At 43.0% G+C, this 13,874-nt stretch overlaps 1 protein-coding gene across 1 annotated transcript in view; it reads right to left on the bottom strand.

Moving 5' to 3' along the window:
• Window positions 1–10,843, bottom strand: part of CUBN (cubilin) — a 146,389-nt gene extending 135,546 nt beyond the window's left edge. Inside the window, exons 1-9 of the mRNA XM_086614334.1 lie at window positions 10,725–10,843; window positions 10,441–10,570; window positions 9,979–10,071; window positions 8,952–8,990; window positions 8,045–8,146; window positions 7,015–7,118; window positions 2,468–2,594; window positions 887–1,055; window positions 22–153 (exon numbers count right to left, since the gene is read on the bottom strand). Of these exons, the coding sequence (XP_086470460.1) occupies window positions 22–153; window positions 887–1,055; window positions 2,468–2,594; window positions 7,015–7,118; window positions 8,045–8,146; window positions 8,952–8,990; window positions 9,979–10,071; window positions 10,441–10,570; window positions 10,725–10,843 (1,015 nt within the window). The remainder of the gene's footprint in view (window positions 1–21; window positions 154–886; window positions 1,056–2,467; window positions 2,595–7,014; window positions 7,119–8,044; window positions 8,147–8,951; window positions 8,991–9,978; window positions 10,072–10,440; window positions 10,571–10,724) is intronic.
• Window positions 10,844–13,874: the final 3,031 nt, after the last annotated feature.

Below are 13,874 nucleotides of genomic sequence, written 5' to 3'. Positions count from 1 at the left end.
TCAACAAAAAATCCATTTTACCTGGTGGACAGAGCCCGCAGTGGAAGGATCCCATTGTGTTGATACATCGAACCATCGGCGCTGTTGAGCAGCCTCCATTATTACTTTCACATTCATCAATGTCTTGGCAACTGTAGCCATTTCCTTGCCAGCCTAAAAAGAAGCACAGGAGAGACATTAAGATAGCAAATGCCTGGCCTTTTTTTTTCTTCTTTGAGCAGATCTTTTCATAGAGCAGAAAAATATGACTTTTGCACTTCATTTCATTAACACAAGAGAAGACCTGTCCCTGTCATAACCAATGAAAATTAATACTAGTCTGCAAAATAGGTTACAAACATAACAGAGTGGAGATGTGTGTGTAGGAATGTTTTATTTTAATTGTATTCTGGATATTTCAGAATCAAACACATTGTAACCGAAAGAGGAGGCAGTTTAGTGCACACATGTACAAGTTGCAGCAAAGCTTTATCAGAACTCGAGTTAAATACTTCAAATACTCCTCCTATACACACTACCTGAGGAAGAGGAACCATAGGTTATATGGCTTGAGGGGACAATGAGATTTTTATATTGCTTTAAGGCAGTAAACATATAGACAGGAAGGTGCCTCAGACCTATTATATGAAGGTAATAGGACCTGATGGACATGAAGGTACCTCAGATCTGTTTAGATGCTCAGTTTAGGATGGAATAAATCATGCATTAGACTCCATTGCCTATGTTACCTAGGTAAGACGAACTGCAGGCATTTATTCTCTAGAATACAGACAAAAGCATTTCATGGAGTTACTCTTATCTGGATTCTGTGTCTGTGCTTATGACATGCAGGCAGTACTACCTTCTGCCACCCCCTCCCACGTGCGCGCACGGAAGGGCGTGATACCTGTGGGGCAGGGACCACACGAGTAGGAGCCTGGTGTGTTGTAGCACTGCACAAGCGGATTCTGTGAACACGGGCGGTTAGGGAGGCTGCATTCATCTATATCAGCACTGCAGGCAGGGCTGCCAGGAGGGGACATCCAGCCAGTGTCACAGGTACAGCGATACTTGGGCTGCCACAGCAAACATCACATTACATATTTAAGACAGAATACTCAAGAAAAGGGCAGGAGGAGATCATTTTATAAAATGTGCTTTAAACTATAGGCATGGAAGCTTTCAGAACACTACATGGTTTGCACATTCTGTTTTATAAAGTGATTCAGTAGTTCTGAATTTAGCTATTTAGATTATGGAAGCAACAACAGGCTCATTCATTATATTTATAAAAGAAACTTGTAATTTACCCCAAAGCTCCTGGAGAAAATGAATAACAATGATGATCTGTACATAAGCCTAATTAAAAGTCATCAACTTGCTTTGTAACCAGGGTAAACAGATCAGTGTAAGCAACCTGAAATCAGCTTGGCTGTTTTCTTTTAATCAAACTGTTCTATAATCTGTGCAACATGCAGCACTGATGTTAAATTGCAAATATAAATTTTCTTTGAGGAAAACAGTTTTCTCTGTTGTAAACTTTACTAATGGCCAGATTTCAGCACTTATCTAGATTTGGTCCAATTAAAGCTAATGGGAGCTTTGTTGTCGAGTGTCACAGGAGCAGACACTGTTAAGCCAACACTGAACCCTTTTGAAAAGCTTTCTCCACAAAAAATGGGCAGAAAGTAAGTGATGAGTTGTGAAAACTTTCACAAATTGAGCAAGGAAATTATTTTATAGCATAGCACAAAGAATATATGGTGTGTCTGGATTGGTGCATGGGTGTACAGCAATAATAAGGAGCCCAGGCTTGGCAGGGTATTTTTGGAGGGCTGCTCTGAGTGGAAAGAGCCAAAGTTGGCATGTTGCATATGTCCCTTTAGAGTGAACACCCTGTACCCAGATTTTCTCCCAAAAAGAATGAGCTAGCTTGCTCCAGAAGACTGTCCAAGTGTATGCTAGCATCCACCCAGTGCAGGCACTTGGAGAGCATCTGGAGTTGGAGACCAAGTCCAAATGACAGTGAGGAGCACTAAAGACGAGCAGCAGCCACCCCAGCTCTGTGCAGCCCTGGCAGCTGCCAGGTCACCAACAATGACGTCCCACAGGTATGCCTTTTCCCAGGAAAAACAAGATTCATGATGTTTGTCCTTCATAATCATTTAAGTACTAAAATATTCTAGCAACTTAGAACTCCCCAAATAATGAACAGTAAAAACATAATGTTTCGAATAAGACTTTGATTTATTCAGACAATATTCCCAAGCTTCCTATGGTTGTAGTAGTAAATCTCATACTGTGACAAGCAACTCTAACAAGACATAAGGCTTTTTCAATTCTTTCTGCTGTCCTTGGGACTACAGAGAGTTTAGGTTATGTTGTACAGCGGCATTTCTTGCTGTTTTTCAGCAGGTGTGTGTGCTCAGCATTATTTCTTGCTTATTCAGGCCATGCTGTATAATGAGACTTACGTGTTGTTCCTTACCTTGTTGGGCTGATCCCTGTCTGCATCTATGCAGATGCCATGTCCACAGAGTGTCTCAGATGCTCCCTGGCAGTCATCAAACTTTGAGGCACAGTGAGGCCCGTAAGTTTCTGGAGTACAGGAGCAGCTAATGGTGAAAGCAGACAGAAAAATCAAATTGTTGTCTTTATATAGCACTTGAAGATCATATATTGCCATAGAAAGAGACCATTCCCTACTCTTTCAATTATGTGGTGTTCCATATGAAATCCTTCTATTTACCTATACTGACAAACCCATTAATAATCATGCACAGACATAAGGCTCCTATTCAGCAGAGACTCAAAAATCATGTGGGACTTGTACATATCCATGACTGTTTGACCCAGTAGGAGAATCCATAGGTTTCTGTTACATTCAAAAGTGCAAATGCAGAAAAAAAAGAAATGTCTAATATGAGACTTCAGCAGAGTATGAGTTTGGAAATCCCCACTTCAATCACAGAGCTCCTAAACCTTGTGTTTCATTTTATGACTCTCATATGATGCCAAGTGCCTAAAACCCTACCTCTAGCAATAGGCACAAATGCCATGCCTGGCATGTCCCAGGGAGCGGGATACCTTCACACCCACTCCTCCACATGCGGCAGCTGCTGTCTCATAAGAGTGTGGAGGGCAGAAGGAGGCATTTCACCCTTCACCTGGGTCGGGCCAATCCTAGGCACAAATACAAACTGGGCACAGAGTGGGTTGAGAGTAGCCCTGAAGAAAAGGATTTGGGGGTGTTTATAGATGAGAAGCTCAACATGAGCCAGCAGTGCGCTCATGCGGCCCAGAAGGCCAACCGCATCCTGGGATGTATCAAGAGAAGCGTGGTCAGCAGGTCAAGAGAGGTGATTCTCCCCCTCCACTCTGCTCTTGTGAGACCCCACCTCAAATACTGCATCCAGTTCTGGTGTCCCCACCATAAGAGAGACCTAGATTTGTTGGAGCATGTCCAGAGGAGGGCCACAAAGATGATCCAAGGGCTGGAGCATCTCTGCTATGAGGACAGGTTGCGGGAGCTGGGATTGTTCAGCCTTGAAAAGAGAAGACTTCGGGGGGACCGAATAGCTGCCTTCCAATACCTGAAGGGAACCTACAGGAAGGCTGGGGAGGGACTTTTTACAAGAGTGTCCACTGATAGGACAAGGGGAAATGGGTTTAAGTTGAAGGAGAACAGATTTGGATTAGATCTTAAGAAGAAATTCTTCAGTACGAGGGTGGTAAGACTTTGGAATAAATTGCCCAGAGAAGTTGTGGATGCCCCCTCCCTGGAGGTGTTCACGGCCAGGCTGGACGGAGCCTTGAGTAACCTGATCTAGTTGAGAGGCGTCCCTGCCCATGACAGGGAGGTTGGATTAGATGATCTCTAAGGTCCCTTCCAGCCTATGCCATTCTATGATTCTATGATTTGGGGCTTATGGAGTGGGAAGAACAGTGTAGTGGGCTGAAGGGAGGCATTGTACACAGGGAATCTGGCTTGCAGGCTGCCAGCTGCATCATGTTGTTATTTATAGGGCACACCTTAGTCACAGCACTGTACATACGTGGTGGAATTGAAATTGGGAACTTCTAAGCCGTCACGTAACGTTTCCCTTTTCTCTGACTCTTTATTTCCACATAGGCCAAATCTGAGGCTCTGAAATACGACTGAAAGGGACCTAAACCTACAGAAAGCCTCCTATCAGTTCACTAGCTTTTTATTAAAACGACAGTGAGACATTTATTTGGGTGCAAGTTATATGCTGCGGTCTGCTGATGTCTGCTCCTCACAGAAACATTAGGCAGGTACACACCCCTGTTGAATTGCTTTTAAGCTGGCTAACTAAAACTACTCTGTAAAAACATTTATCTGCAAAATTTGAATCAGGGTTTTCCACTGCAGATAATCTGGACCTTGGAGAAAGATATTAATAAACTGCCACTGTTCCTGCCAGGGTGTCACATGATCAGTTGAAATAGCAGTTTGATAAGCCAATTGCAGGTAACTGAACACTGCACCCAGGACGAGCAACCTGGATGAACTTAGGTTTAAAAACCCCACAATAGCTTAATGCTTAACTGCAGTCTGCAGTACTGTGAGACAGCATGTTCACTATTGCAAGAGAGGGCAGGTAGACTAACATCACCTTGCCAGTGTAGTAGCTCAGCCTGAGCAAGCACAGAGACAACGGGTCAGGCAACCAGATCACCTTCGTCTGTTCAAAGTACATTCAGAGCTTCATGTTAAACTCCAAAGGACACAGCAAGGCAATCTAACTGGCTCCAAAGGAGGAGGACAACAGCATTGTCTTCTGCCTGGTCTGGCAAAGATTAATCTGCTAGTCATCTGAAGTTGCTCAGAGAACAGCTTCAAGAAGTATGTCACATTGCAAGGAGCTTCAGCCAAATTGCAACACATTGCTGCTCGGCACTGCCACGGCTCTCCCATCACCGATAGCACATCCTGATGAGGCTTTTGTTATTTTGGTTCTGACACGAAAGTCTGGTAGACTTGGTGACTCTCACAGCCTTTCATCCAACTAATGCAATGTCCCATTAAGGTCCTGATTCAGGAAGGAATTTCCTGAATACTTGCTCTTTTTCCTCATAAGTTAATGCTTTCTTGAATTACAGTCTGAAGCATGCAGGTAAAGAATCTCAACAGGGAGTGAAGACTGGGTTATGCTCTGTTTCACAGTACCTGATCCAGTACTGCCCTTCACCTGGGGTTATCACTGCTGGCTATGGAAAGTTAAATATCCCCATTTTCTTTACCTACAGTCCACACTAGTGCATATAACTAACTACACCAGAGTAGGAGTGAGGTGACCTGCGTTGCTGGGCCTCAGAAAAACTAGCAGCAATGTTCTCACAGTTGTTGAAAAGAGTCATGTCGTGCTCCACCTGGGGATGGATTTCGCATCTGGGGAGTACTCAAAAGACAGACAGTATGTGAAGGGAAAGGGAAACTGTGAAGACAGTACAATGGGGTAGGAGAAAGGACTAAATAATCCCTCAATGCTCAATAATCCTGAGGGCATAATGCAAAAGCAGTAATATTAAGATTTGGATGGCTTATGAAGAGGTCTTATTTCATTTCAGGAAGCACTGATGCAGCCCATACCAAGAAGGGCAAGAATTACATTGGGAAACACACTTACAGGAGCCTTGACTGTACTAACACAACGACATCACCTGTGAGAAGGGCAGAATGTTTGTCCTCCCAAACATTAACTTAGTCACACACCTGCACGCCACATCGCTGAGCACAGTAACAAACAACCAAGTAAAGGCAGGCTGCTTCGTGTGTCGTTACCTTGACAAATGTCTGTGTTGGGGACAGCCGCAGGCAAGCCAGAAACATCCTTTAAAATTAGAGAAAAGCTGACAGCAAGCGTCACGTATCAGTGACACCTCAGCAGGCTCTGTGTCAATGCCGAAGTGTGAGCAGCACTGCAGGAGAACTTCCCTTGTATGCAGTTCTTGCAAGAACTGATGAAGCACTATAAGCCAGTGTTACGCCAAGCAAGTATTTGTGGGGGCTAAGATTTTCATGTTGAAGCAGAAGACAAAATGCTTTGCAGAAAGCTGTGGCATGCTCTCTAGCCTGCTTGTTCCCAGCGCACAGGCAGAGCTTTGTAGTACATCTGAAAGTTATTTATTTACCAGATTACTTGACATTTTGGAAAACAAGACGCAGAACATTCAGGCTGGCTTGCCCAATAAACAAGAGCATGTTTCCTAAGGAGCTGGGCACAGCCAGAGAAGGATGTGCTCCAGGGACCTTGTGCCTAGTGGGGCCCGCAGACAGGCAGCCCAAACACCCTCCTGGCTCGCTGCCAGCGAACAGCATTTCTCCTCCCTTTCTGCCTGGCAGCACTGTGCGTTGCTGGCTCTGCCACAGTCTCTGCAGTGCCTGCATTTCTGGGGGGGCTGAAGGCATTTCTCAGAGTTATTCTGTGTGCTGGGAATGTCAGTGATCAAGGGTGCCCATATATTCGGGAGGTTTCCAACAACTTAAATCCTTTACTGGGCCAAAGCTCTGCTCCTGCTCACCTCCTCCATCTCCTCTCTCCTTTGGTCTCAAGCAGTACATGGTAAAAGAGGGACGATAACGTGGCTGTGGTAGGTGGGCACGTTGGCGAGGGCTGGTTACAGACCAGCATGCCGCACCTCACCGCCCCTTCGGAACACTATAGTGCTGTACATTTCCATTAAAGCATCTGCACCTACAACAGAGAGCCAGGTCACCAGAGCCAGTCTCCCGTTTGCAGCCTCCTTCCCCAGCACGGCTGTGTGATAATCCTCGTTGTTGCTGCTCTTCTTGCGTCAAAGCAGGCAACAGCTTCGGAGGGCCCTCTGTGTCTGCAGTGGGCTCGGTGAACAGTGTATTAAGGATTTTATATTGTCTCAGACCGCAAGGGATTATAGTGCATAGATACTGAACAGACTTATTCCTGGAACTTGTGCTGCAGGTGTGAGATGGAGTACAAAAATAGCAGAGTATTTTACATAGGATTTTTGTGTATAGTTTTGAAAACTTACCTGTAGCTGCCTGGTGTGTTCACACAAGTGGCTCCATTCTGGCAGCCTAACGCTGTTCCAGCATAAATCTGGCATTCATTAACATCCACTGAACACAGGAGGCCCTAAGACGAAATGGAAAACCAGTTTATTTTCCAAATAACAGAGAAATGAAGCAAACCAGGGAGCCAATGTTTAATATATTTTCCAAAGATATACAAACCATAGGCCACTATCATAACAGCTTCCCTTGTGAAACATTACAAGAAAACTATTTTTCAGCCGTGTTTCTTTGACCTTGGTTATCAGTCAGATGGGAGATAAAATATTTCAGGTGTTTGTAGAAAGCATATGGACAGCATAGTACTGTCACACACACCTTCCACCCCTTACTTTCCAACTTGCTAGCAAAAGGCTCAGAAAACTTTCTTTCATACTGCCTCTATCAGGAAATGCTGTTTTATTAAGACTGAAAGCACAGCAATTTTGACCTAAATCTTGCAGGGACAACTTTCAAGTTGAGAGCTTTTGAGAAGAAGATACAACTTTTTCACCTCCACTGCATATAGCGGCACCATTAAAGTCTTTCCTAGTAAAGTCTTTGGATTTGAAAAACTCAGAATGGGATTGATTACTTACTTGTTTGAGCTTGAATAAACATCCTTCCATTCCCCCATTCTCTCCCTACCCTTGTGTAAGATCAACAGCAAGGCATGCAGTTCACTTCATAGCTCAGCAAAGCTCAAAGACCGACTCTGCCGTGGGAACTGCCCACCATCACTGACTTCAGGGGCCATCGCCTGTGTATGACAGTGTGGGGCCTGGCCCAATGGTTTGGGCTTTGCTTTTTTGGTGTATATTGGTACTGTTGAGAAGCAAATGTGTTGCCCTTCAACCAAAGGATGAGCATGATACTGCTGCTTTGCTGTTTAGTATATCTCACTCTGTCCTGAGCAACCTTAAAATTCTGCGCTTCGTCACAATTACACTAAGCCAGGTGTATCCTTACAGTTAAATACACGCTCCATATTCCAGGAGGTTGAAGACTCACCTGCCAGCTGCTGGGACAGAGGCAAAAGAAGCCATCCAGTGAGTTCACACAGGTCCCTGAGTTCTCACAGGGGTTACTACTGCAGGCTTTTCCCTGGACGGCCTGAAACCCAGGAAAAGAGCAGAAAAATTAGGTTCCCTCTTATTTGATGTTTCATTAACATTTATTTTCAAGACAAACCTTTTTTTCTTTTTTTTTTTTTCATTCTTTCTTGTGTGTGTCTGTCCTGCCCCATTTTTTTTTTTTTTTTTAGCAAGGTTTGCTAAAAAAAGGTTTGCTGATTTGTAAAGGTTTTGAGCTGTTTTGCTTATCCCTGTACAAAATAATGACTGACATGATTGGTCTTAGACAGGATGGCTGGCTGCAAGCACTAGGATGAGAAAATCTCTGTAAGAAATAAATATTAATAGAGGCTCTTTGACATCAGACTGTGAGTCTAGATGAAGACTTGTCTTCTCTATTTCATGAGTGACTTATCTGACAACTGCTTTTACAGGCAGCTGTAGCTGTGTCTTGTCACAAGCTCAGTGGAGAAGCAGGTGACAGTTGAAAATTAGCTATTTCCAGTATAATATAAAATCCAGTTTGAATTCTCCAGTCTTTGTCTTGACAGATCAGTGAAGGAAAAGTTTACTTCTCCTCGGTATCTAGTTGTTGTTCTTCAATCTATAACTGTTTTTCCTTTAAGGAATGCAGGCTCCTACATAGTTTATATTTTGTAAGAGGCATTTCACCTCCTCTACAAATCTTGTCTTTTTTTAACCTCCTGTTACCAAAAAAAGTTTTCCTGAGTAACATATGAGAGGAAAGAAATAATTTAGCTATTTAATCATTGTAACCCCGCTTTATTTACTTGGGGCTGGGTTTCTCTTTTCAGATCTCTGGTTTGCCTCCCTTTTTTACTCACCTGCTCTAAGCTTTGAAGCTTGCTGTCAAGACTCATGATCTGCAAGAGAAACGCAAATTATATTGTGCTTGGTATGAGAGTGATCACAGCGGTCGGTGCTGGATGTTGGTAGGCTAACAAAATATTTTCTTCTGAGAAAAGAGAATAGCTGGTATGTGAAACCAGGAGACACTCAGGTCAAATCAGGCCCAATTCACTGGGATTTCAGTGGTTTAGGCTGTTCAGAAAGTGACAGCTTAACTATGTCCCAGTTTGGCTCTGAAAAGCAAGACCCAGTCTTGTGAAGATGTATTCAGGTGCTCAACATTGAGAATGTGAATTTTCCAACAGGACTGTTTGGATGCTCATGCGCACACGAAGGAGGGAGGCCTGAGACAGTACACTGAAAGCCAAGAGAAGGTTCACGGTATCTCAGTGGGTTATAACCACAAACAGCAAAAACTGAAACAGGGAATACGATGGATACGTATCAGTTTCCCTAAAGGGAGGTCTCTTAAGCTATAAAGTATTTTCCTATAAAGAACTTTTGGCAACTCTGTAACAGAAGACACTTAAGTCAAATGTTTCAACATCTTCTGTTGGAGAAAAATCTTTATTAGCAGGGAAGAGACAAAACTACTGCACGGGTCTTTTCTTTTCACTGCAAATCCCTATAGCCCATTTCACCTATGGAACGGAAAGTCTGTGTAACACCTATAAGAACATATATGGTCTATTTCCTGAATTTAGTGGGATTTCACTTCCATAAATATTAGAGGATATAGTTCGTAGAGATGTTGACAGTGAACAAAAGAATCATCCTGCTAACTGGAAAATATGAGATTTACAGGAATACTTCCATTGTCTCCAGAATTACTGAATAAGTATCAACATTAAACATAGACTCTGAGCTGATGTTAAATACGGACTCTGCTCCAGTTTGCTGAATTGGAGTCCAGAAATACTAAAATGAATCAGATAACAATGTTAATCTGAGGAATGGAAAACTGGGCATGCTGGAGGAGGATAACACAAGGGTACGACTCACCTTGGAGGTCAGCAGAGCAACATGCTGGGACACGTTCTGAGAGGCACCATTGGCCTTTTTAAGTTCTTGAATCTCTGCGTTACTTTCTCTCACCTAAATTTAAACACAGAGATAACGTGAAACAAGCTTGACTTGTTAAAAAGCTTAGAAATGTAAACAAGCTTTGTTTTTTCAAAAGCTTAGGAAAGTTTTGTTCTTGCTTAACTTTCCTATAATAAGTCCACTTAAATACAGAGCTCTGTAACGTACACAATTTAATCTCTTAATTATTTTCTGTAATGGCATGATTACTTTATGAGTCTGCAATAGTTACTTTCATAATACAGCGCTAACACAGAGAATATAAAACAACAATCAAACAAAACACATCAAACATTTGCTAAGACAAATTCAGAAGACAACAGAACTATTAATGTGCAAAACTGCAAATGAAAACATATTAAGGAAAAGTAACTATATCACCTGACTAAAAAGTTCTGCAAGGTCTTCTTCATTAATTTTTATTTTCCCCAGTGGTCCAGTTCTAAATTCAATATTTTTGCTGGAGCCAGTGCGGAACACTAAATTACCCTGCTCCGAAGACAAACGAGGCCTGTTGTATTATGGAAAAAACAAAGAGATCATTTAGTTACACATATCTGCCAAAGAATATGTAAAAAAGAGCTGCAGTAAAGCCATTCTGTTCCCGTTACTGGCACTTAGAAGCCACCATATGAACAAATGCCTTTGCAGACAATGGTACTTACTGCTCATCATAAACGGTTCTTTTCTGTCTTTTTTTTTCATAGTGGTTTGATTCACAGCTCAATCCAGTAAGTAATAATAATGCAACTAAAAGCCCAGGAGCAGGAGCAGCCCAAAGCATTGCTCTCCTCCAGCTGTCCCGCGTTTGAAGTGAAACCTCCAGCACTGAATTGTGCTGTCGAGAGCCCAGGTGCCCTTTGCTCTCTGGCAGCTCTTTATTCACAGGGTGCCCATGCTGCTGTCTTGTCTTACAGGGGTAAACTTTATCCCAGGTGTCTTAATTAAAGATTGACAGCGTGCAAACCATCTGGACATTGGACGCATTTTTCTCTTTTTGTCTTTTAGTTTCAGGAGCTTTGAAATATCATTAATTGAAATCTGCCTGTATTTTCTCATTATCTCTTTGACCTTCGTACGGCTGAGCACCCCTGTGTCTCAGGGCACCTGGTAATCTGCAGCTGGCTACTGCGGCAAGGGCTCACTCTCCCCACACGCTGCACCACGTGGGTGAAGGAAAGATCATTTGGCAGCACTAAAGGACCTGGATGGTTACCCAAAAAAATCCCAAACCCCACATATAAAACCCACAGTGGTTGGCAAGTAATATTTGTATTGAAATAGAAGGTTCCAGCCAGTAATTTATTGAGCAGATGACACAAAGAAGTTAGCAGTACCAAACAGCATCCCATGGATTACAACAGCAAAATACAATTTTAACCAAATATGGTTGCTCTGACTCAAGGATGTCTCAGTCCCCAGATGCTGGGGAGATGATCACACACCAAGGAGACCGCATTTTGCTTGGCATGTGTAGGCTGTCTTCATTGCACACAGTAGGGCTCCCAAATACAGGGCCAGCCATAGAAAATGCAGAAGACCAAGGAAGAATTCAAAGGAGGCTCGAAAGTAATCAAAAATGCAAATTATATGTTCTAAGAGCCAAAATTTGAATCTTGACCCCATTTTTCTCTACCCTTCAGCAGTACCTCCTAGACTTCCCAAAAGAAGTGTCCCATCCAGATGCTTGTTGCTACTTGTCTCCGAGGCCCAGGCTGCTGCTGCTGGAAGCCATGGCAGACTTTACATCCCACCTCCCCTTTCCTCTTGCCAGTCTCCGTATTCCCCTTGCACAAGAACTTGCTGTGCTTTCCTTGCTTAGGGGGGCTTTGTGTATCTTTTCCTTCCTCATGCTAGGAGCTACCTGAACCTCCAGGCCACCACCATTCATTTTGATTTTCCTTTTTGCTTAGTAGACAACTCATTCAGGTTGCTCACATTTCAAAACTCTACTGAGAAGAAAAGAGTAGCAACAGTTGTAACTGCTCTTGGTCTAAGACAATAGCAGCTACCATTCACTGATCATTTAAACCCCAGACCTTCATAGAGGCAACAGAGCTCCTGCACTTCCTAACCCTACCCAGCCTTCCTTTTTGCTCCAGTTTGTACTTGTCACCTACAGATGTCCCACAGATACGCAGGACACCATCTGGAGCTGGGGGATTGAATGAACTCTACAGCTTTCACAGACAGAAACGTTACGAGGTTGAAGCACCCTGGGAAGAGACCAGATGTGGCGACAAAAAAATATTGTCACCTCAAAAAGAGACAGAGGTGGGCTGCGAAAGTGAGTGTGAAGCCAGGACAGCTATGTTTCTGGTGCTGTCACCAATGACTTAACCCTTACTGTGAATAACTATAATGTCAGAGATTGTATCAGCTGCATCCCACCAGCTCCACTATTTTCTGTTGTTTGCATAAAACTTAAATTTTTATTACATTTTATTATGTGTATTTTAGAAACTTATCTCAGAATTCAGAACAGTGTGAGCTTGCTGACCATTCTTCTGTGCTCACACAAACTGTAAGGCAGGTAACCCAACAGTTACTGCTGCTGCCTAGAGATCTGGAAGGGCAGAGGTGAAGCTCCTCCGGAACCCACAGGAGACAGCCCATCGCCTCTGCTTCCTGCAGCAGTAGCAGCAGCTCACTCTGGGTATTCACCAGCTCCGCAGCAGCCTGTGACCTCCAGGAGACTGAGTCTATCAGCTGTTGCTGCCAGAACAGAGGAATATAATGAGGAATCCCCCTGTGTGTTGTCCTTCACCATAGTAGGGGATAGTGTTTATGCAAAAACACAGAATTGCATTCTCATTTGTTGAAGACTATCACTGCTCCATTCAATACAAATGAGCTACGGTATTCTACACCAACTGAGGATGTGTCCTCACACATTTTTTTTATTTCCTATTCTGCTCTTTGCTTGGAAACCTCTGTTCTGGAATAGGAGACCATAGATGAATTATCGATGTCTCTGTCTAATCAACAGGACACCTTCTGCCTCTGGGTATCCTGGTACTGTCCATTAAACTAGCACTCACTAACATTCTTCATGTCAGTTCTGATGTCTGTCTCAGTTCTTTTGCACTTTTTGTTTTGCTTTGTTTTTTGATTTAACAGTTTACTGAGTTTTTATAACTGTCAGTTAGGTGTCAACTTGAAGAAATCATAGGCCAACTAAACCCATACTTCTAGCACGCTGGTTGAACGTATGCATACTTTGAGGACTTTCTTTCACAAAGTCCATTGTAAGCTGACAGTTTTCAGCCTGGACTTTGGCTGTTACCCACAAAATCCTTCCTTTTCTCTACTCATTTCTTTTGCACACTGAGTACACATTGCTCCTCTCTGCTGCCTGTCAATCTTTGATTCAAACTTCCCTTTCCAACTAATTAACTCCAATATACCCAATGACCAATGAGCAATAAACCATAGAAAGAAAACTCCGAATGAAAGGAGGAAGAATAAATTAGTCTCTTTGCCTTCTCTTCATGCAGGCTTCATAGCTTAGAAAACGGTTGACCTGCAGACCAGGTGACTTTGTCTACACACTGATTATAGGATGGAAAGAGGGCTCTGGACATCTATCTAAAGCTTGCATGACACACTATTTTCTGTTAGACCTTCCAGATTTTAGTTAATTTACTCTATTCCCAGTGAATGCGCCTTAGGCTAGCCAAGTTGGGAAATCTATAAACCATCTTAAGGAGAAAAATAGGCCTACACCTTTCAATTTTACTGAAATACATTAGATTAAGACATCATTTTTGGAGGAACAGAATGGAAACCCTGCAAATATCTGGCATAAGAATAGG

The sequence above is a fragment of the Tauraco erythrolophus genome, chromosome 7 (assembly GCF_009769465.1).
Source record: "Tauraco erythrolophus isolate bTauEry1 chromosome 7, bTauEry1.pri, whole genome shotgun sequence".
NCBI classification, from domain to species: Eukaryota; Metazoa; Chordata; class Aves; order Musophagiformes; family Musophagidae; genus Tauraco; species Tauraco erythrolophus.
The sequence above is the reverse complement of the archived record's forward strand: the minus strand, read 5'-3'. Positions and strand labels throughout refer to the sequence as shown.